This window comes from Coturnix japonica, chromosome 7 (genome assembly GCF_001577835.2).
Source record: "Coturnix japonica isolate 7356 chromosome 7, Coturnix japonica 2.1, whole genome shotgun sequence".
In the NCBI taxonomy this organism is placed as follows: Eukaryota; Metazoa; Chordata; class Aves; order Galliformes; family Phasianidae; genus Coturnix; species Coturnix japonica.
The window spans coordinates 7,932,940-7,956,179 of NC_029522.1; the positions used below are offsets into that span (position 1 = coordinate 7,932,940).

The 23,240-nt window shown below is 41.7% G+C and overlaps 1 protein-coding gene across 3 annotated transcripts in view; it reads left to right on the top strand.

The window, feature by feature from the left end:
- SPAG16 (sperm associated antigen 16) overlaps window positions 1-23,240 on the top strand; it is a 332,745-nt gene that overhangs the window by 195,309 nt on the left and 114,196 nt on the right. For all 3 annotated transcript variants that reach the window (XM_015867953.2, XM_015867952.2, XM_032445972.1), the window contains exon 13: window positions 14,267-14,393. In XM_015867953.2, coding sequence (XP_015723439.1) covers window positions 14,267-14,393 — 127 coding nt within the window. The remainder of the gene's footprint in view (window positions 1-14,266; window positions 14,394-23,240) is intronic.

Consider the following 23,240-nt stretch of genomic DNA (forward strand, 5'->3'; position numbering starts at 1 on the left):
ACGCGTGTGAGGTGATGTTAATATAATAAAACAGGAGGCATTTCTGTCAGAGCTGCTCTCCTATATTCAGACCTGTAGAAGGAGGAAAATGAACCAGTTCACTTCTTCTGTGTGCAAGTTTCAAGGTAACCTTTCCTCCCAGCTATTTGCCAGAGGAAAACAGCCCTTTCCCAGCTGTATTTGGAAGAGGGAACTTATAGTACAGAAATGTGCTCTCAAGGAGAAAGTGGTAAATCTGCACGAGGAGGGAGTAGCCTTGGGAATGCAGCCCTCCATGCTCTGTGTTTGAGTAGCTTCCCTGCTGAAAACTTAGGGCCGGTCCCAAGGCTTGCTACAGTGATGATGAAAACACACTGAAGGAAAATGCCAGCACCTGTAGCTTCAATGAGGAGGCGAGGAGTTTTATTCCTTGCTCCGGCAGCTGCCTGTTAGAGAACCCAGAGTGATATTGTTTTTGTTGTGGCTCTGTGTCGAAGAGCACAGCAAATCCATTATTCATAATATCTTCCCGGGTTCACAACGGCACCGAATAGCTGCGAATCTCCTTAAAACTGCCACCCACTCAAATCCATTTTATTTGGACAAATAAAGAAACTCTGCACTGAGAAAACCAATTTGAAAACACACTGAAATTCATTTTCTTCACTTAAATATTAAAGTGCTTATATTTATTGTATTTCAGCCGTGTTGTACTGTTTTCAGAAAGGATTTTCTCATTTAATAGATCTGGAGGAGTTTCTGTCATATTTAGAATGCAGAAAAAAATGAACTACCAACCGACAAGGGCAGCGCTGCTGTTTGTGCTGTGAATCTCCGCTTTGAATATTAAACCCTTCCGTTAATATTGTGAGTAGCTGTGTATTAATTGACAGTACCACAGTCCTGGCCCAGGCTTTGAGTCCTCTTGCCCTATTGTGACTGTTATTTTCTAATGAATATACAGAAGCATTTTATATGTAAAAGGTGAAGGGCTTAAGTTCATAGTTTCTGTATAACACAAAATAAAAAGAGGCCTTCAGCATTTACCTGTTGTCACATTTCTGAATTTGATAACTTTGATTTTTCTCTGGCTTTTTTTTTTTTTTTTTTTTTTTTTTTATAGAGGTGATTTCTTCTGTATATCATGCAATAGTACAACAGCTTCAGGTGGAAGCATTCATGGTGTACAGGCAGCTTTGTGCCCAGTGCAGTGGTGTGTGAAGCTCAGTGAGCACAGTTGGTCCAGGTTCCCTTAGCTGCATATTGAAAGCTGTGCTATACCTGTGTTGCTGGCTTGTTTCTTCCTTATCTGGGTTGGGATTGGGGTGTAGAGGTGTCTGATCTCATATGAAAACAAGGAGCTGTGGAAATTAGGAACTACTGGCATTGCTTTATCTACCCCATGTGGAGCATCATTGCTCTAAAACTGGATCAGTGAAAGGCCTCTAAGGTAAATTAATGGTAGTTTGTTTTGTGCTCTTTGCTTGCTCGTGGTTGTGCTTGGTAGGTTTATTCTGCTGCTCTCTTGCATAGCTCTTGTTTCATTCATTACCTTTCATCAGCAGTTAATTTTTTTTTTTTTTTTTTTTTTTTTTTTTTTTTTTTTTTGAAGGAAGGCAAATAATTTGTTTTAGAAACAGTGGCATCTGCATGTGGCTTCATATTGACTTTTAGTAAGTGGATGCCTGGAGAGAGTTGCTTGCTGTCCTCTAGGAAGACGAGCCTTCCCCTTGTCAGCTTCTGCCTGATGGTGACAAAGTCACGTAGAGAAGTTCTCACCCAAGCAGATGTTGGTGGGGCGGGCTCCCTTCATTCAGCATGCACAAAGGGTTGGATCTTTAAAAGTGCCTGCAGGATTGATGGAAAAATCTGTTGGAGCGGGCACGTAATGCCTGCTGAAAATCCCATTAAGCACCTAATTGATTATTTAGGCACCCAAAAGCTAAAAGATTCCGAGACTTAGCTTTCTCAGGGAATTTCGAGAGTCTCATCTAAAATGTATAAAGTTGCAGAGAAATATGGTACGATAGATTTCTACAGGATGGACTCAGAATAAGTGCTAACAAGTTATTTTAAACTACAGTGTTATAGGACTAGCATTTTTATAATGTCTTTTTACATATTGTAACAGACTTCAATCCTACACAAAGCAATTGTTTGTTATTACAAATAGCAATGATCAGTATTTCCCCTTTCACTTTGTGTGGGAAGGGTAAGATGAGTTTCCTTCTTCAGAGCACTTATTTCAGGGACTTGGGAACATAGAAGATATGACAGTCTCCAAAACAGTTGAAATGCACAGAATGGAGAGCTGAGTATTGAGTGTAGATGACTCCTTTACAGCAACCTGTCTGAATAGAACTGATCCAACGTGAGCATAAATGCACACACAAAAACCAAAATCGCTTGGCAGCGATCTATCAAAGGACAGGCATGTTATTATCCTTGAGTACTCAGATGAACTGATAAAGACACTTGGGGTCAGTCAGAAAAGGCAGAAGCTTTACCCTTAAAGTTCTTCTCAAAGGGGAAAGCAAAATGAACAAAAAATGGCAGCATCCACACTGATGCAGAAGTGGGGCATGGGCTGAATGCTGATGTCAGCTGGAATGGTAATTGTGGATAACCCACTGCCGCCGGGGAGCGAGCCTCTGCTTATTCTCCTGCAGAACTGCTGAGCAGAAAACACGCTCACAGTCATTCTGCAGTGTTTAATGTCGGCTTAAATGGTTTAGATCTATTTTATTATTACTGAGATTGTGCTTATCTGATTATCTGGTACCCATATGCCTTGAGGGAGAAGGAGATAATTGTTTAATAAAATAAGGCTATGGTTTTCAATAAGTGATTTCTGGTGCTCCCATCTTTAACTGTCCAACCAAAAAATCCCTGAAGGAAGCCTGATTTGCAGAAAGTGCTGAGCACTTAGAGGTGGAGTCGGAATATTACATAAGCATTGCAGTGAACCTTTCCTAGCCTGAGTTAGGTTGCTGTCTATAATTCTTTAATACTTTTATACCTCCCAAATAGTACCAGGCATCTCAGAGGAAGAGAAGATTGTGTTCTAGTTTCTGTCCTAAGGACTGAAGTGGCATTTTGTTCAATAAGCATGAAATATAAGAGCTGACCTCAGAGGAGACCACTTCAGACCACATCATCAGTCTACAGAAACTTCATTTCAGCTGGCTGTATTTATTTTCTGCATGTAGGCAGACTCCACAAGGAAGTTAGGAAGATACACCCATGATCAGAAAGCTTAATACACGTGTGTTGATTTTCCTTAGGCAGAGGGAAGAACTGAACCTAGATTTTGAACCTGGCTTCTAAGGTGTGTATTCCTGCATCAGGATAGAAGTAGTTAGCAGTGTGGTTTTTGTAGAGTCCATGTCCCATAATTATCTGATACTGATGCTATGGAAGTGCTTATTAAGCTGAGTTCATCAGAGTAGAATGAAGAAATTTATTTCTCATTTCTGACTTAGTTCAGGGGTGAGATGGGTCAAACATTTCTGATGTTCCCAAGTAAGAGCAAGGTTCTCTGTAGGAACAGGATGGTCCTTGAAAAGAGCCTAGGATCTGTATTTCAGATAGAAATGCTTATGTCTTTTTACTGTCTCAGACTTTGTTTCCAAGTTGTATTTGTTGACCCGGTCTTCACTTTGGGAAAACGTGCCCATTTAGAGATACAAAATAACTGAAAGTTAAACATATGTAAGTGCTGAAAAATTTGGATCAAATGTAACATCCTTCTGTTCACAGGAAAATAGCTGCAGTAGTTTATCAGAGTGGATTTGGAGCCCAGCTGCAGTGTAAAGTGAGCTTTTGCAGAGGCTGTTGCCGTCATCTTAAAGATGTTTGGTCCTGCCAGCCATCAGGTGTTGGCTAGTGGGATAGTAAGGAAATCCTGACATGGTATGGGCTTCAACTGAGCCTGCGTAATAAAAAGCAATGAAGAATGTGTTACAATCTGGTATGAAATTACATATGCTGTATAAAACTTTTCACTTAGCCTTTGTTCTCTTTGAACAAACTACAGTTGGTTTTCTATTGCACATGGAAGTGCAGAGTGGTGCAGTTCTGACCATGCCCTGTGGGGCTCTCAGCTGAGATAGCTGTGGAAATCGTGGTTTCTGTGGCCATGTTTTGGCTAGATTTGTTAGAGCGATTTATCTTCTGGTTCAGTTAAACATTTAAGAAGATGCTTGCATTTAAAGATGCAGTTACTTCCAGATTGTGTCTGTAAAGGATTCTTCTGCATCACCATCGCTTTGGAAATCAGGCTGAGCGCTATTCTTCTGGTAATTACACTTATTTTGGGTATACACCGTGATTATGTGTGTTTAATTATATTGATTTAAAATGGTACCATTAGCGGGAAAAGAACAGCAGCATTGTAAACATTCTTAAGTAGAAATCTTATGCCTTACAGTTTTATCTTTCCTGTAAAAACACTCAAACTTTTCTTCTGCAAGCAGAAAATAACACAACAACACCTCTTAGTTCCAAGCCAGGCCACTCAGTGATTTCTACGCAACACTTGTTCCAAGAAATGGAGTATGTTAAGAAATTAAATCTTCATTATGATAGAGATAATAGCCACTGACAAGGACAGCGTGATTGGCACAGACTATTAGTCTTTCACACTTTCTGGAGAAGACCAAAGTTGAGTGTTATTATTTCTGTAATTCAAATTTTCAATCACATGAAACATACAGAGCTACTGTCATTGATAGCTACTATTCTTAGTGTTTGCCAAACCACATCTTTGCTTTGGGTAAGGTCTGAATCACACAAAGAACATAATGTAACTGTATTTCTGTTTTGTAGCCATTTGCTGCCTAGCTCCAACCAAATGTAGTGGAAGTCTCTAGTTTTGTAGTACCTGAACGAAGGCAGCTTGCCTGCACTCTGTGCAGAAACATACTCCATACTCAGTGGTAGAAAGTAAGGGTTCTTATTGTATCTCAGGGTAGCATCAGGTGCTAAAAGCTGTGTTGAGTGCCATAGCAACCAGTGTTTCTTTAAAACTTTGTCCTTTTTCTCTAAGTGATTATTTTTTCAGTGCTGTGTCTTAGAAGGCTGAGCAGTATCTCACTAGTGGTCTGGGTTTCCACACACTGAATAAATACCCGGCATCTACTGAAACACATATAGCCGAGCTCTTCCAGAAAACACGAATTATTACTGGCTTCTTTTCCAGTAACACATGTTCTGTTACAGAAGTTACAAGGAACTGTGACAAATAGACATTTTAATCCCAAAGGTAAGGCAAAGTTTTGCAACCTCTTTTTTTCCTCCATTGTAGAACAATATTTCAAGGACTGTGATTATTTGGCTGTTACCCAGTTGCACTGCAGAACAGAAATCTGACTGGAGAGTTGCTTTTTCTGCTGCTTAATTAGAAATTTATTAGTGAAGTTCTGACCAAATGTCCCTCACTATTAGACCTTGCTGAATCTGAAGTTCAAGTAATTAGATTTCATTTATTATAATGCATTGCCCTCTTTTTCTGTTCTGTATGTCCTTTCCTATTTTTTTTCTGTTTTCATTTATGTTTGGTTTTCCTGTTCTGGGCATTATTTGCCAGAGAGGCTCTTCCAACTATCAGAAATAGGACAAAGTAATTTTTAGAACAGCAAAATATGTAGGGAGTCAAGGTCCCTGGAGACAAAATAAATCTCCAACACAAGAAAAAAGCTCTCCTGTTCGATTTAGATGTTGCTGCTGGCTGAGCAGCTTGTTAGCAGCATCTGGACCATACCTGGCAGCAGGGCTGTGCCCCACTTGTTCAGGTGACATCATGGAGCCACAGAAGTTGATTATAGGTGTTGAACAGGAGAAGAGGTCTGCAGTGTGTCTCGCTCCAATTTTGTAGGAGGGAGGCAAGGTTCTTTAATATGTGTATACCCGGCGTGAGATTAAGAAGCAACGGTTCAAATGTTGGTCCAACCAGTTTATTAAAGTCCTAGGCGTTTTTAGGGAGACGGGGAAGGGAAGGTAGGCGATAGGGAAAGTAGGAAATATAAGCAAGGAGTCTTTGCAGAGAGCAAAAGAGATAGTCACCACCGTGGGTCCAGCGAGGCACACCGTAGGTTCGTTGATCTCAGGAACTCGTCTGATCGCCGCGGGGGATGGGAGACAGCCAGGGAGCCCCGCAGAAAGCCGGTCCCGGGGTTCTTCCGACAAAGTTTTCCCCTCAGGGAATTCTCTGTCAAAGGTGTCTTTGGGAGTTTGTCTCCCGAGTCCCCAGTTTAGCGAGGGCCTTTTATCCCCCATTTCGGTGGGAATTTTCCTCTTCGAAGTCTGAGAATTGCAGCTCAGCATTTTTGGGGGAAATACCAAACTTCCAAACAAACAGGCAAACACTTCTCGAAAGATGATTTACAACCAGCTTTTGTGACATTCCTGGCCACAGATGGGCCAGCAAGGAAGGAAGAGGGGGGTCTCTGTTGCCGGACACAAGCGTTATCGCCTTCTGCAGTGGTCCACTCCTTCGAGCAGCACCCCTGAGAAAGAGTGCTCATCCGGCTTCTGCTTATCTTTGCAATCATAAGCAGAGGTACTGTGACACAACAACACCCACCATTCACCCTCCTAGATAGTTAGCAGTCGCCAGTCTTATCATCAGAAAGGCCTCATGAAGCAAGCTTTGAGACAACAAAAGAAAACCAGTTCTGTCTTTCACACAGTGAAGCTTTTGAGCACACAGTGTTGGACTTGGTTTTCCTGCTGTAGGTAGCACTGATATGATGGTTATGAGGTTGAATCTCCAAAATATCTCTGCTAGTGAGAACTCATAAGGCAAAATGCAAGTGTAGGGATCAGCCACACTCAGATGTTGCCCTTCAGTTTCCTCTTAGGGCTTTGCTGGAAGTGACGGCTTGCAGCCAATCTGATCTGGACTGTGGGTGGACCTGGTCATGCACATGGAGGGCTGCCCTGCATCTGTAGGTATAGTGCAGAGCTAGGAGAAGGGAATGCCTCCGCATCCTGCGTGCAGCAGTGTAGTGTCTGTTCACCTGGTGAATCGCTGCGGGCTTATCATTGCTTCCAGCAGCAGCAGCAGTGCTGGTGGATGCATGAGCCCTCATAAACTGGCCTTGAAAGAAAGCTGCTGTGTCACTGTCCCTAGAGGTGCTCAAGAAGAGTTTTAGGTGTTCTACTGAGGGAAGTGGTTTAGTGGGAAATATAATGGTGGTAGGTGGACTGTGTGTTTTTGGAAGGCTTTTCCAACCAAGATGTTTCTGTGATTCAGTTCATCTCCAGGAAGTATTGGTAATGGTTGGACTAGATGATCTTCTAGGTCTTTTCCAACCTTGATAATTCTGTGATTCTGTGATTCTGATCTCTTGGGGAAAGCACAGAGAGATGAACAGGGCCAAATTTCAGAGGAGAAATCTGTACTATATAAGCTTCTGCAGCCTCTTAAAGCTTGCCAAGCAGGACAGGGATCTCAGTGATTACTCGTGTCTTTTTAATTAAAATGAGCACGTTTTGATCAGTTTCAGAACATCCATGTTTCAAGATTAGGCAGGTAGCAGTTAAGCCATGACTTGTAAGTTCTCATGATTCCCCATGAGATCTAAGAAAAGGATTTAATGGTATTTCTGGGCAGAAACAACATGGTGGCTCTGGGCAGCCTGGTCTGGTGGTTGGCAACCCTGCACATGGCAGGGGGTTGAAATGAGATAATATTTATGGTCCTTTTCAACCCAAGCCCTTCTATGATTCTGTTTTATTGCAGGCTTGTAAATATGCAGAGTCAGACGAGTAATGTTTGTTTATACATCTAGAAAATATTAGTAAACCATTTATAACGTGTTAGAGGTTCTTTCTTCCGTGGCTAAGCCTTCCTAGCTGCTAAGTCTTTCCTTTGCTTTTGGCAGAAGAATAAGCGAAAGGAAGGAAGAAGGGAAAGAATTGCACCCTTAAACTTATCAGTTCAGTCCATAACACTGCAGGGCCTGGTCTTCTTTTGCATGCCCAATTTATTGTGCACTAAACCACAGGTGTGAGCTGTCAGGCTCCTGCAGGGATGAAACTGGAAATGGTCCCACTCCTGACACCAGCAGCAAGCAGGACTGCAGGCTGTGCTCATGGGCTTCAGATGGCCCTACCGGTCCTGCACAGCATACCCTGACCTTGGTGGCAGCCATCCTGCTTCTTTGGTATAAGCTCTTACTGTGAACGTTGTCTGAGACCAGTAATGAAAAATGATTTCAGATAATTTAGTAAGTCAGAGATGGCTCTTCAAAATGGTCCTTGCCAGAGCAGCACTGCCTCACAGCTTCTTCTGGGCCAGGGGCATTCCTTGCTTTGCACAGTGCTTAGGTTATGAAGATTAACATCTTCCACGAATGCTGACTGCTAAGGGCTACACGTACAAAGACTGAATTTATATACTTTTTAATATTTTTTCTAAACATTTTAAGTATTAGAAGGACTGTGTATCTTCTGCCAGAAACAGTCATAGCCCGTGCTTCAGCCTTTGGTTTTCCAGGTCTCAGGTGTTAGTTTGAAAGAGGGCACAAATGAATATCCTGAATTTGAGGAGAGCTTCATTTTATTGAAGATGGGTAACAATAGAATGAAGTGTCTCATATTGACAGCACCAAACCAACAAATATCTTTCTAGAGACAAATGTGCTTTGCAGAGAAACTGTCCTCGCATGTCAACGTCTTAGGAAATGTGTTGCGTTTAGTGAAATAATGGGTCAAGAGAAAAATCATTGTCATAAATGATGGTGGGTACTTTTTACTGAAATACTGGTAGTTTTACATTCTTGACATGAATAATTGGATGTGTCATGTGTGAAGCTACCTAGAAATAAAATAGAGGTCATAAAATGTAAAGACATGATAGGATGCATTTATAACAGCATAAAACAAACTGGCATTTTAATGTCTTAAGCCAGCCCGTTTGCTATACTTGTCCATTGATCTTGGCTAGGAAAGTTCTATGACTAATTTAAGCACATTCTGGAGATAAAGCCATATAATGGGAAATTGATAGGATTTGTTTTTGTTAAAGGTATTCTCCTTTTAACTGCTGCAATCCTATAACGCGATCAGAGCTGATCTTGTGTGACCTTACACAGCTTCCCCAGGAATGTTCTGTCCCCGTTCCTGCAAGTGACTTTCCAGTGTAATTTACTTTGACATTTTGCTTGATAGGGATTGCAGGTCACATAGTAGGATATTACTCAACAGGCATGAAAAAGGGCTTAGTTTAGTGCTCATTCAATGGATTTGAGAGGGTAGCTGCTGGAGAAGATGGCACAGTTTGAGAGGGTTTGTGTGGGTTTCAGAAGGCATGTAAAAAATGGTTGCTGGAGGCCCTGACATAAAGTACGTGCTGTAATCTCATTAATTCAATTGGCTGTATGGATGCTCTTAATTACCGTGCTTGAAATGAGATTTAATATGGCTCTGCAGTAAAACAACTATGACTAACTAACTAATCATTGAAACAGCATCATCCTACCACATTTCTTTGCAATGAGAGTTCAATGTAGAAATCACTTACTTAAAAAAAAGAGACCATCCTTTTTTCATAGGATGGCTAGTAACCACAAGTGTTTCTTTAAAAAAACAAACAAACCTACATAATAATTCAAATAGTAAAAGAATTGACAACACCTGTTGCTCTGATTTGCTGTGAATCTTTAGAAATGAGTATTAAGCTGGTGTGGAGCATCACAGGCTCTCCATTGCTTCATGCCCCGCGTGGTCTGTAGCAATAAATATGTCCAGGCAGTCGTAAAATGTTGCCATCAGGTAGCACCAGCTTGTTCTTAACTGTGTGGATACGAAAGTGCATTGTAAGAGAAATCTAACTGCTGTCTGCGCTTTCTTTTCAGTTGCTCTGCAGATGGAACAGCTAAGTAGTGCATAATTTGGCTGCTTTTGTGTTTTAGTGTAAGTAATGCTCAGTTAAGCCTTAAGTAAGTAGCAACATCGCATACCCGGTTTGCAATGCTGATTTACCAAAACAGCTTTTGAATTTGAATTGGCCGTTCTGGAAAGTGATTCTTCAAGGAGAAGTCTCTTAGGAATTGAGCAAGGAAATTTCTTCCATTGCAGTTAAGCTAGTGATATTGCTAAGGGTTACGCTAGTTTTACTGCTGACACTAATGGTGCTTCTTATGACTGTAACAACCTGCAGGTGTTGGTTTGGACCTCTTAGAAATAATTGAAACCCAGTGAGGGCAGAACAAAGGTGCTGATTTGTTGAAGGGCATCGTTACTGTATCTGGTTGTAAGGGAAGGAAAATCGACCTGGTAGAGAAAAAGAAAACACTGAGGATGATTAGTCACGAGTCAAGAAAATGTGTGGTGTTTTACACTGAAAAAATACTACAAAATGCAAGATCTGTGAATACATTCACAATACAACCTGCAAAATACTGAGCTACAGGGCAGTATATGCTCATCTCCAAATTGGAGAGAGGTGGATTTGATGGGTGGACAACTAGATGGATAAGCAATTGGTTGAAAGGCCGCAGACAGAGGGTGGTGGTCAATGGCTCTATGTCCAGGTGGAGGCCGGTAACGAGCGGCGTCCCTCAAGGGTCTGTCTTGGGACCGGTGCTCTTTAACATCTTTATTAATGACATCGATGAGGGAATGGAGTGCACCCTCAGCAAGTTTGCTGATGACACCAAGCTGAGTGGTGCAGTCGATACGGTGGAGGGAACGGATGCCATTCAGAGGGACCTTGACAGGCTGGAAAGCTGGGCTCGGGTGAACCTAATGAGGTTCAACACGGCAAAGTGCAAGGTTTTGCACTTGGGCCGGAAGAACCCCAGGCACCTGTACAGGCTGGGAGGAGTTGTCCTTGAGAGCAGCTCGGCTGAAAAAGACCTAGGGGTCCTGATAGATGAGAAACTTAACATGAGCCAGCAGTGCGCTCTGGCAGCCCGGAAAGCAAACGGGATCCTGGGCTCCATCAGGAGAGGGGTGGTCAGCAGGGATAGGGAGGTGATTGTCCCTCTCTACTCTGCTCTTGTGAGGCCCCATCTGTTGTACTGTGTCCAGGTGTGGAGCCCTCAGTACAAAAAAGATATGGAGATTTTGGAAAGGGTCCAGAGGAGGGCCACAAAGATGATCAGGGGGCTGGAGCACCTCCCCTATGAGGACAGGCTGAGGGAGTTGGGTTTGTTCAGCCTGGAGAAGAGAAGGTTGCGAGGTGACCTCATTGCAGCCTTTCAGTACCTGAAGGGAACTTACTCCCAGGAGGGGAGTAAACTCTTCGAAAGGGTTGATAATAGCAGGACTAGGGGAAATGGTTTTAAGTTGAAGGAGGGAAGATTTAGGTTGGATGTTAGGGGAAAGTTCTTTACTGAAGGGTGGTTAGGTCCTGGAACAGGCTGCCCAGTGAGGTTGTGGATGCCCCGTCCTTGGAGGTGTTCAAGACCAGGTTGGACAGGGCCCTGGGCAACCTGATCTAGTAAATGTGTATGTTTGGTGGCCCTGCCAGGCAGGGGGGTTGGAACTACATGATCCTTGAGGTCCCTTCCAACCCGGGTAATTCTGTGATTCTGTGATTCTGTGATTCTGTGATATGCTCCGTGACGTGATTCAGGCTCATTTAGGATCTCTAGATTTAAGCACCAAGAGAATTACAAATGCCTATGAACCAAATGTTTATAGACAGCTCCACCTTTCTTTCAAATTAACTTTTCAGAGAGAGTGAAGCTTATATACATAAGGCTGTGTGTTCATTGATAGGAAAAAAAAAAAGTGTTAGTTAATGCACGTTGCTACAGATTTATTGTAATATAGATAAACTCAAGCCATTGGATAGAAATATGAGCTCCTGTGAAAAACAGAACAATGCTCTACCCTTCCTATCATGGTATTTTTTTGGCAAAAAGAATACCTAAATAAAATGTTTTCCTCTTCTCCAAAAGATAGCTTGTACACAAGACAGTCTTGCTGAAATTATATCTCAGCTGGAAGGAAAGATGAGTTTATTTTATATAGCAGTTGGAGATTTTTAGAAATATCAGTCAGCCAGTTCCCCAGAGTGGTAAATTAAGTCTTGAGAGCCAGAGCTTGCTCATCAGTACGCAACGGTATGGAAGTGGCAAGGAGAGAGACTGACAACTGCAGCGGGTCTGATTGTGCATGTTCTTGATGGAAAAGTACAAATCATTTCCTTCCCTCCTGCTCCTGTCATGGTCCATCACTTTAGTCCATTTTCACCTTCTGAATGGGCCCTCCTGCTTTGGCACCTAATTAATCTCTTGCAAGCCTGTTCTTGCAGCCTGTCTGCCTGGGGTGTCCCATATCTTAAGGCACTGTCTCAGGGACACCGTTCCCTTGATTTCCATTCGTTCCCATCCTTTCCCAGCAGTCGTTCCTCCCCAAGCCTCCTGGGCAGGTGAAGGTGTGCTTCTTCCTCTGCCTTTGGAGAGGGCACGCACACTTGTGTTACGGGAAGACAGTGGAGCACTGTCACACTGTGCTCTGTAAAGCTGTTCAAAACTGACAAGTGCCCACAAAAGCACATGGCATGATTTCAGTTGTAAATGTTCAGCAACTTGAAACTCCTTACAGTGTAACAGGCGAGCAGAAAATCACAGGCCCTTTTTGAAAAATACCATTCCTCTACACAAATAAAACTATACGAGTGGAGATGAAAAGGGCATATTTGGTGGTGTAAAACATTGCTATGAGGCTGTGAAACAAAAAGTTATTTTATTGAAATGATTTTATTGTCATATATCAAGCGATCGTGAATATCAGATACAGCGTGCACTGAGTGCTAACAGCTGTGATAATTTATCAATAGTTTAAGATGAGTCCTGGTGATAAAATAACACATGTAGTCTATATAATAGATAATGCTGAAGAGTATAATGTATTATCTATAATAGAAAAACATAGATTCTGTAAAATGATACATGTAGAATCTAATATTCCTTTCAAATATATTTCTTGGATAATATTTCTGCTCAGAAGTAACTTATCTCCCTTCTGCTATCTCTTCTGTGGGGATGGGGTTGGTGTTCAGCTCAGCACAGCATCCACGTTTCAGTCTGGGAAATGGAAAGACAGTGAAATAGGCTGAGAACTCACTTAGTTACATCAGTGATTTGGGTGGGTGTCCATCAAAACCGGTGAGCTCTGCTGGCCTGCGTCTGATCTTCAGAGCTGTTGATACCAAACTTGCAAGAGCTGTGAGTCTTCTGGCAACATGCAGGCAGGAGGGAAAAAAAATCACATCTTTAATTCCCTCTGCTGACAGCTTCCTTAATAAATATTGTAAGAAATTCTCGGTTAAGAGCCACCCAGTAATCTAATTTGCAAGCCTCAGTGATATATTCAGCAGCCAGCTCGGGAGGTGCATTTCTACTGTCAGAATCACATGAGCAGGGAATAAAATTCTAAGCTGTCACTGAGAGCTGTAGTAATTTATGATGGGCTGTTGGCTTTTATTTTTTCCAACTGTTTTTGTTGAGCTGACTTAAAAAAACAAAACAAAACAAAAAAAGGATAGAGAGGATAGAGCTGCTACTGACTGGATCTTGATTAGGTTTTTCCATAGTATGCTCTTATATATATTTTCTTATTTTTTTTATTTTCTTATTTATTATTTTCATAGTATGCTCCTTGTACATATTCACAGGTTTTAACAACACAAACACTGCTAGGATCTGTGGCTGATGAAATCACAGATGAATCCTGTATCAGCATGAGTGACTTGTATACAGCCTCAGTGGCTAGTGAACGCCAGTTCATTTTGGTCTCCCTCTCATCTTGTTTATAATCCAAGCCTTTGTCTTTCTTTCTGCCATGAATAATCCCAGATCTGTTTTTTTGTTGCTTTGTGTGTTGTCCAAGTTCATCACCCTTGGGATCTTCCTTCTCTTCTCCTGGGCTCCATTTTAGACATCATTGTTTTCACCAGAACAGAAGCCAAAAACCTTGTATAACATCGTCACTCTGTAGCCATCTCCAGCTTGTTTTGTGCCGTGCTTTAGTTGTTGTCTCTCTAGTAAGTGCAATAGAAAGAGCTTCCAGTGTAGTTTTCCATCTGGGTCAGGTTCATATCCTGAACTGAGAAGAACTAGTAGTGTTTTCTCAGAAATTAACGCATTGAAAGATAAGAGAACCAAACAAATGGAGAAGAAAGCTAAACAGAAACCTGTGGGATATTACTTCATAGCTGATCTATAGGGAGAAGGTGGTATAGAAACTAGGCAAAATACCTAAGGTCTGTTATTAATTCGTCTCTTCTTATCCTGAATGACAAGTTCTATATTTCTGTTGTCTTTTACAGTGAGAGATGCAGATATACCATGCGTGGCCATAAAGACTCAGTCAGTAGCATTGAATTTCTTCCATTCTCCAACATCGTTCTCACAAGCTCTGCTGACAAGACTTTATCTCTTTGGGATGCCAGAACGGTAAGCAATCTTCTTCCTGGTCTTTCTAGAATTCAAGTGAAATGATGGTAGGAGAAAAATGAAAGTCGGTTCAAAATCATAGAAGGAGGTAAGGGTGATGTGGCAATGGAATATTCATTAACACAACTTATAATTCATGGACCAAATATATCACCTTTTAGCATTTCCTTGACATCTGAAGTGCCAGAGTCCTCATGGCAGAACAAATGGATGTGCACCTAAATAACTGAATAAACAGGTAGACTTTGGTGTAAGTGATGGTCTGGATTAGAATGCAGCACGGTTCAGTCTTCCAGTCAGTAGAGAGAATAGCGACAGTTCAGTTTTGTCTGGCGTCTCTTGTAAGTGCTGGCATGTGCTTTAAGGAAATGGGGAGAGATAACATAGGAGAAATATAAGATGCAGTAACTTGGAAGTCTGAAATATTTTTCTTCATTTAGAAGGAATTCCCCTCAGAACTTGCTGCTGATTTCTCATGCAATATGTATGATTTTTCTCTGGAACATATTGCTGTAGGTAGTGTCAGAAACTGCATCTACTTCTTTATTCTTTTCTACCTCCATTCTTTGGAATAGGTATAAATGGATTTAGAACCATTACACAGGGCGTAATTGTCCCTGGTGCTTTGCAGACCGAATATGTAAATCCTGTTCAGGTGGAATACAAGTAGGAGGCAAGAGACATTTTCTTCTCTTTCATCAGAAAGTTCAGTAATTATTGCTGCTGCTGTGGTATTTCTTATAGCAACTCTTGAAATTCTCCTGTTTCCACTTCTGATGGTAATGCGGTCACTTGGCATTTCACAAACAGTGTTAAATACAGGATTCCAGCTCGCAACAGAAGGCTGTGTTGATGGAAGAGGTTTGAGAGGAAAGAGGCACGGAGCTAATGCTATGTATTAATAGGTATTGCCATCAGAGTTCTACAAACACAGCATGAGAAAAACTGACATGAAAATGACAATGGAATATTTGAGATGCTCATTATGCAATTTCTATTTATGGTTCACAGAAACAGACCAAATAGAAGGTCGTTTAATAACAGTCCTGGGCACAAAGCACAAGTTGGAATGAAGCCAGTCAAGACTCATTATTATTAAATGCCTTGGTTTGTAAGAATATTTGATATCTGAATATGAATAATTCAATCAGAGAAAACATTGAAATACAGACTCATTGGAAAACAAGGTTCCTGGTTTGTTTTGTCTTTAGTAAAATCCTGCATGGAACTTCACTGTGCAAATATCAGTAATCTACTGTTTGTAGCAAATTAACATCATGAAAGAAAAATTCTTGTACTATTAAGACAAAAGCCCTTCACCAGCTCTGCTTTACAGCAGTGAGTGGTTTGGGGAAGAGAGGAGAGACCTTGGGCGAAACCAGGTCTCTGCATAAGGTATCCTGTTGTGTGTTTATTCAGTTCAATTATCTCCCCATTTGGTGGGAAATGTTGCCAGTTTCAGAGAAGTGCCCACGCTGAAGCATCACTTTAGGTGGTAAAATCTCTGTGAAGATGCTATCTCCCTAAGTACCAAATGATAGTTAATGTTCTCTCCACAAAGATGATGAATGATTTTCTCCCATTAATTTGGAACAGAATATTTTCTCACCTCTCTGAGATCAATTAGCATTAAGGAGTACATTTAAGATAATTTTAATGAAACATGAAAATCATACTCCGGTTTGTTTTCTCATGAATTAGTTTCATATTATTAATCACATCTTGCTCTTCAATCATTAACTTCAGTCAGCTCTTTATTATTAAAGATAATGGATGCAGAGAACTGTAAGTCAGGGCTGTGTAAGTTGAATGGACAGCGAGCTCTGGATTTGGGGTAGAATGGAACATAAATCTTTGTAATTACTAAGCTGGGGTTATAATGCAGCCTTCAGACTTTGGAAATATGTGACTGCTTTTTTATTTTTTTTTTTCCTAGATAACGCAGGGTCAGATCTAATGGTTAAAATAAATTTACAGCACAATGACTGTAATTTTAAAACTAAGTTATATATGGCCTACAGGGAAATGAGAACACAGAACTGACAGTATTTAGATGATTATAGCTCTTTCCAAGCATTCTGGGCAGACAAATGGAGTTGGTGTTGGATTTAGATAGGAACCGTCCTTGCCCTGCGCCAGACTCCCACTGGATTGTACACATGTGACTGAGGCCACATTTCATGGTAGGGATTTCTTGCCAGTAGAACTGATGGCACTTGTGCCAAGATAAGCTGTGGATATTATGTCTCTTTATGCCAGTTTTGTAGAAAGACAATCATTCTGGCTTGTAACCAAAATATTTTCTTGCTGACACATCACAGTGAGCATCTCTGCTCATGAATTGCAAAGTGCATCCGCTGATAAATGCGAGTGGTGCAAACGAACACGAGACCCCAAGAGTACGGGTTCACCTGCCTGCGTTAATTCTTCTTGCGATAAGCAGCCTGCCACTCATCTGCATTGCCCGCATTCTGATGAGGGATTTCTTGGGGCTGGTCAGATTTGCCAGGATAACACTTGAGCCAAGCTGGATCTTTGCTCTTTCTCAGGCAGATAAAATGCCTAATGTTTATATGCTTAAATAATTAAATAGAGGAGAAAAAAAAAAAAGAGGAAAAGACTTGCATTTTTCATTCTACATTTTTTAAACTTATTGATTTAGTAACTATCTCACCTGCTTTCTGCTTTTTGAAATGTCAGGCTCTACAGCTGGATATCTCATTTTTAAGTTGGGCTCTGATTGCTGTATAGAAGTCAACATTCAGCAGCAGTACCCAAAGCAGTGCGTCCAATCAAGATTTAGGAGGGGTTCTGTGTGTTCTTAACTGGGCAATGCTCCCTCTTTCTATTTGTTGGTGTGAGATTGAGTCTTGATTTTGGGTTCTACAGATATTCAATTGGTTGTAGTGAAATATTTTAATTGTTCAGGATGTAACTCTGTGATTTTCTTTCCAATGAAGCCTAGCAATTTAAGTTAAGCTCTGTTTTTCTGCCTTCCTTCTGCAGAAGGCTGCTGGTAATAATACAAATGAAACAACCTCACCCCCATCTCACTATCAAACTGAGCTCCATGACACCCAAACAGGAGGCTATTGGGCATCTCAGCTGTTTGCCATCTGCTTCAAAGCTGATTTAAATAGGAGTAAGGCAGCTCTGCACATCAAGTTTCATCATGGGCTGTAATTTGTGGGCTGAACAGCATGATCACAAGTTAAAAGCTCCAAGGCAGCATCTTCTTTGATGAATAATGCAGGCACCGATCTCTGAAGAAATAGGGGAAGGCAGGATGAGGTGGTCCCAAGTCTGAAATAATTCCCAGTAGTGAAAACTAGCTCTCATCGAGCTAGAAGCTGGCTGTGTCCAGAATGCTCTTATTCTGGCATAAGACCCCAAGGTGAGGGAGGGGAGTGAGAACCCAGGCAGATCTTCCTCCTGTGCTTGAGTCTTTTCATGGACACAGATTAACTGGGTCTCTCTCAGCCACTGGAAGTGTTTCTTGAGCATGGTAAGGCCATGCTTTCTATGATGGGACACACCAAACGTTAGGGCCAGCACAGTGGCTGCTCAGCCCAGATGCCTGGCACCCACATTGCAGGGGCTCTCTGTCTTCACTGCCCTTCTGCAATGAGGACGTAGCTGCTTATGCGTTTTGTATGGATGCAGATAATTGCAGGGATGCTGAGCTAAGCTCCAGTGTTGCAGTCTTTTTCAAGGCTCAGCCCATGTAATGCCTGAGGCACAGGGCAGCCCTGCTGTATTGTGCCTGAACAGTGCTCAGCTCTGACTTGCTTAGCATTCAGTAGGATTCTTCCAAATCGATAGTTTCCTTGGATAACCTTCATTTGTTCTTCTCATGAAATATGAAGTATCTTTTAGACCGCTTCTTTTTCAGCGTTCATTTTGTCAGAATTCAGTAATCTCTGAACTGGGAATTCCCTAAAATAACCTGTTCTCTTTTTCCACTGAAATACGAGTTATCTTTTACACTAGTTGGTTTTCAACATGGGTTTTGTCAGAACCTTTTCTTCAATGGTTGCACTGTATGTGAGAACACACAGATCTTTGTAGGGATGCTGCTAGCGTTCGTGCCAGTGTGTATGTTCACTTGACCTCATGGGGTGGGCATTTGCTGGACTAATTCAGGGAAGTTGTCAGAGTATTTAAGGATGAGGCACAGAGCAGCCAAGGGAAGTCATTTTGAAATCCATTCTGGTTCTCTTCACATGTTCTGGCCAAGTCCTGTTGATTTATCACCAAGTAGCACCTTAGACACAGAATTATCAGTCAGAAGATCCTCAGGGTATTGGGCTTGTCAGTTTTATTTGAACCCCTTTTGAACTCTGGAGGAATGAATTTGAGAGCTGAGTGGATACACAGCATAGGTCATTTAAAAAAAAATCATTGACAGGCAGTTTATGGTTCGAGTCAGTCCTCTGCAGAAGTGGGTTAAAGATTGAAGTTGTCACTGTTGGAGATGAAGAGCTCTTCCATGAGAACTTTGAAGCTCTTAGTGTAATTGAATTACTTTGCTGTGCCGAAGGGATGTGCGTGATCAAGTCCGGTTCCTGGCATGAAGCTTAACAGATTTGATGTTCCTGATTTTGTTCTATGTGTTCGTAAATAATGGCTTCATATTTCAGAACTCCCTGTCTTAAAATGAAAAGAAATTCCTGAGTCACTGTAAAATACAGAATCAGGATCAAACAGGTGTGAACAGAGCCTGTTTGTTCCAAGAAGTAACGTGGAAAAGTAGAACCTGAATAGATTTCTGTGATGGCTGTCTGGGAAGCCTTCACAGAGGCTTAGTGCTTGTTTCTTCAAAGTAAACAGTACGGCAGAGGAAAAGCATCTTGATTTCTTTTTAGTCTTAAATATAACAAGAAAACAACTTGGTTATGGTCATCGTCGTTTAAAAAAACATGCTGTGTTCCGACCTTCCTGCAAAACAGCTTCTGTGGGAAAAGGCAAATTAGAACAAAGTATCTCAAATATTGAGCATATAACTCTGCAGTTTGGATCACTCGACCCAGATGGAAGCAGGAATGTGTTTGTTTTGTTGTATGTTTATTTTGTTGTGGTTTTTTATGCCTCGGAGGTAGAAAAACTGTTAGCCTTCCAAATGCACTTGGCTGTTGTACTGAGAATGCCCCTCAGAATGGAGCTGAGACTCTGCCTGTCCAACTTGGCTTTCCCTCACTGACTTGTCCCTCCCTTTTCTGCCTTCTTGATTTTGCTCCCAAATCAAGCCATTAAATCCAAAGTTTAACAAAGTGTATAATCAGTTGATCTCATGGGCTTCTTCCCCTGTTAAACTAGGTTTAAATTAGGCTCTAAACATTTTAGATCAGACAAGTTACCTTGTTTTGCAAAGCTCCAGGTGAATTAGCGGCTCTTAAGAGGTTATAATTGCAGTTTCATTAAGCTGTTCCTGCTCATTGACATGCCTGCTCCTGTCTGTTGGACTGCGGGGTCCTCTTGCCAGCTGGAAGGCAGCCCCATTTAACACCTTGTCTTCCTGTGCCATGTCTGTGCAATGTAAAGAAGCCACGTTCCTGCTTCATTTCAAAGGGAAGCCTTTGAGAAGACAAGTGAGTTCTGTAAGTTTAAGATTAATACCTAGCTTGCCTCCCACTTCGTGTGGAGTTTGTAAATGGCTTTATCTTGGCACTGATGCCATTATTTAGTTAGATTAAAGTAACACCTTTTCATCGTGATATTCAGAGTCAGCAGAGCTGCTATAGAGGAGGGAGCAGCAGGGTCCTTTGCAGGAACTCTGGGCATCTCAGAAGGCTTCTCGGCTGCCTTCTCATCCCCCTGGTCCCCCTCCATAGGGGTGTACTTGACACTTTATCCCTGCTGCCATGCTCACAGCGCTGGTATTGCTCGGCTGCTCTCAGCCTGTAGCGAGGAGATGGGATGGAGGAGGGTACCCGTTTGCTGCTGATTGAATCAGATCTCATCGCTTGTAAAATTAGAGTGGATCAATTTTCAGTCGCCGCTGGTTATCTTGGAATATTAGTAGTAATTAGAGAGCTATAAATAGATAAATGTAAAATATGTTAAGTTCTAGCCGGGGGGAAAGTGTTGCTATAGATTTCAGTAAACACTTTGCTGCGGTGTCTCCTGGTGTGCAGAGCAAGGAGCAGGCTGTGCCGGCGAGTGCGGTGTGATGGCATTTGGCTGTGTCACCCATTATTTAGAAATGAAGTGAGAGAAGCAGAATGCGTTCCTGTCTGGGCAGCAAATAGATTGACCTGGATCTGAACTTCTTACTGACTGCCTGTGTACGTCTATAATGCGTGCACATGATGTATTGCAGGCCGTATGAATTTAATTTTTATGTCGCCAATGTCACTTTGAAACAAAACGGGAATGAAGTTCTGCAAAGGCTTTGGGAAAGGCCTGACTGCAGAATAACATTTGCATTGACTTCTTGGTCCTTAAACTCTAATTAAATTATTGATTATGAAGCTGGCTGCTTTCTTAATAGTTCCTAATGTAACAATTAAAGCAAAGTAAGTAATTAAAAATGAAAAGATCGGTCCGCAAGTACAATCTTCAAAAGGTCATTTTCAACTTAATCGGTTTTTTTTGAAAGAAGCAAGACTAAAGCAAATGAATCATTAGTAAAATAGCAATTTAGTGCGTGTGTACGTGTAGTAATGTTATTACCAGACTACCACTGGCCACACAATGCCTCCATTAATTAAAAATATTAGCTAAATTTACTTAGGAGGTATTATATTAATGCCTCACTTCCCAGATCAGGCTTCATTGGGTGAAGTGCTAAGGAGATCCATGGCCGTAGCTTGGTCCTGCTCAGGACAGTGACCAAGGCAGAAACCAGCAGCTTTGGCCAAAGAACACCAAATGTCAGTGGGATCATCCTGATTCTGGTTGTCAGAAGGGAGGGGTGACGCTGATGGACTTAAGAGCAGGTAAAGTTTTGAATTTACAAGTGAAAACTAGTCAATAGCAAGGAAGTTAGGCAGCCAGGCATTGCTTACCTTCCCCTGAAGGAAGAACTACTGCTTTCTGTGATGGCTGCGTTCTGTGGGCTTTTCAGTGCTCACAATATTAGAAGAAGTAAAATCAGTTTTTGCATTTAGCTATCGTGTCCTGACAGGCCAGGGAACAAAAGGCATTTGAGCTGAAAGCTCTATTACAAATGCTTTACCCCCTGCCATAGATCTTTCATTATGAAAAGCTTAGCTTACGTATCCCTGCAGAAGTAGCTAATTAGTGTGGTAGTACCTAACTCTGAAGACTGGCTATTCTGGCACCTGCTGACAAACATAGGCCAGCATCTCCTCTGATTGTGCATGGAAGCTGACTGGAAACTAAACCACAGACAGCTGCTGTGGATCACGTGTTCCCATGCCCAGGGTAATTCATTAAACTATGGGAGACAGAATTCAGATAAGCATGTACATCAAAGAAATACGTGTGCTGGAGTATCTAGGAGGTGCCTGATACCAGTGGCTTTATAGACGTTTGGGAAACTGACTTTTGGGAAACTGACTTTCTGTGGGTAGTCACTGTGCACAGCAGCTGTATACCTTTCTCTAGATTGGAATTGTCATGTTTGCTTCAGTTAGGTTGCTCATAACCAAAGCCCGTTCTTGACAAGGCAGTAGGAGGGAAAATTTTCCGTATTATTCAGATTGTGTGAGAAAGGTAAATCTGTTAGTCTTTTAAGTTAAAGGCATTGCAAATGAAATGATCTGTTTTCTTTCCACAATTAGTTGTGGAATTTTCTTTCCTCATGTGGCTGAGGAGAGCAGTGCTAGTATCTTCTCCTGTCTACCTGCACCTACTATGTTATGCTGAAGAAAAGAAGTGGGTAGTTGGTTATGCTTCCTTCTATCTGGTTTGCCCAAGAGCTGTTGATTTGAGACCAGAGGGGAAGGGCCGTAAGGATGTTCAGAGGTCTGGAGCAGAGCTCCTGTGGAGGCAGACTGAGAGCTGGCCTTGTTCATCTAGCACTGGTGCCAAAAGTGGATTGCATGAGAGATGGGGATGGACTTTCTCTTAGGGAGTGTAGCAACAGGACAGGGGATGATGGCTTTAAACTGAAAGTGGATAGATTTAGACATCACTAAGAAATTCTACGTGATGAGGATGGTGGTGCACTGGCACAAGCTGCTCAGAGAAGCTATGAATGCCCCATCCCTGGGGGTGTTCAATGCTGGGTTGAATGGGGCTTTGGGCAGCCTGGGAGGTGTACCCTTGCCCATGGCAGGATGGACAGGATGATCTTTAAGTATCCCTTCCAACCCAAATAATTCTGTGATCTCTCACATTGAAGTAAGACGTTTTCTCATATTTGTCTACTCTGAGTATGTGATAATGGGCTTTTTATTTGCAGAATCAAAGACTACACTAAACTTTTGTCTCCAGTATGAGCTGTTGTATATCAAAATAACCCGCTGTCCCATCCTAGACGGCTCTGCACGCTTAAACTTAGAAACTCAACAGCCTGGTAACTTTGCATTCTCAGTAAGATCTATTTAAAAATAAAAAAAATAAAAAAAAATGCAATCTTCTCTCTGTTAACAGAAATACTATGACTTATCTAGTATCAGTAAACAGCTTTCCAGTTTAGTAACTAGAGGATGAAAGTGTTGGTGCATGCCCTGCCTGAAATCCATCTGAGGCTTCATATAAATCAGTGCAGTCTAACCAGTTGAGACTGTGTACAGATTTACTCCTCTTCTGGCTGTACACCACCTCACTGAGTGGCTTTGTTAGACTTCCTGTTCACACATCATTACTGTAATAGAGAAAGAGATACTATCTGGGAAAAAGCATGAACTGTAAAGCAGGTGGGCCTTTGGGAGGACTTCT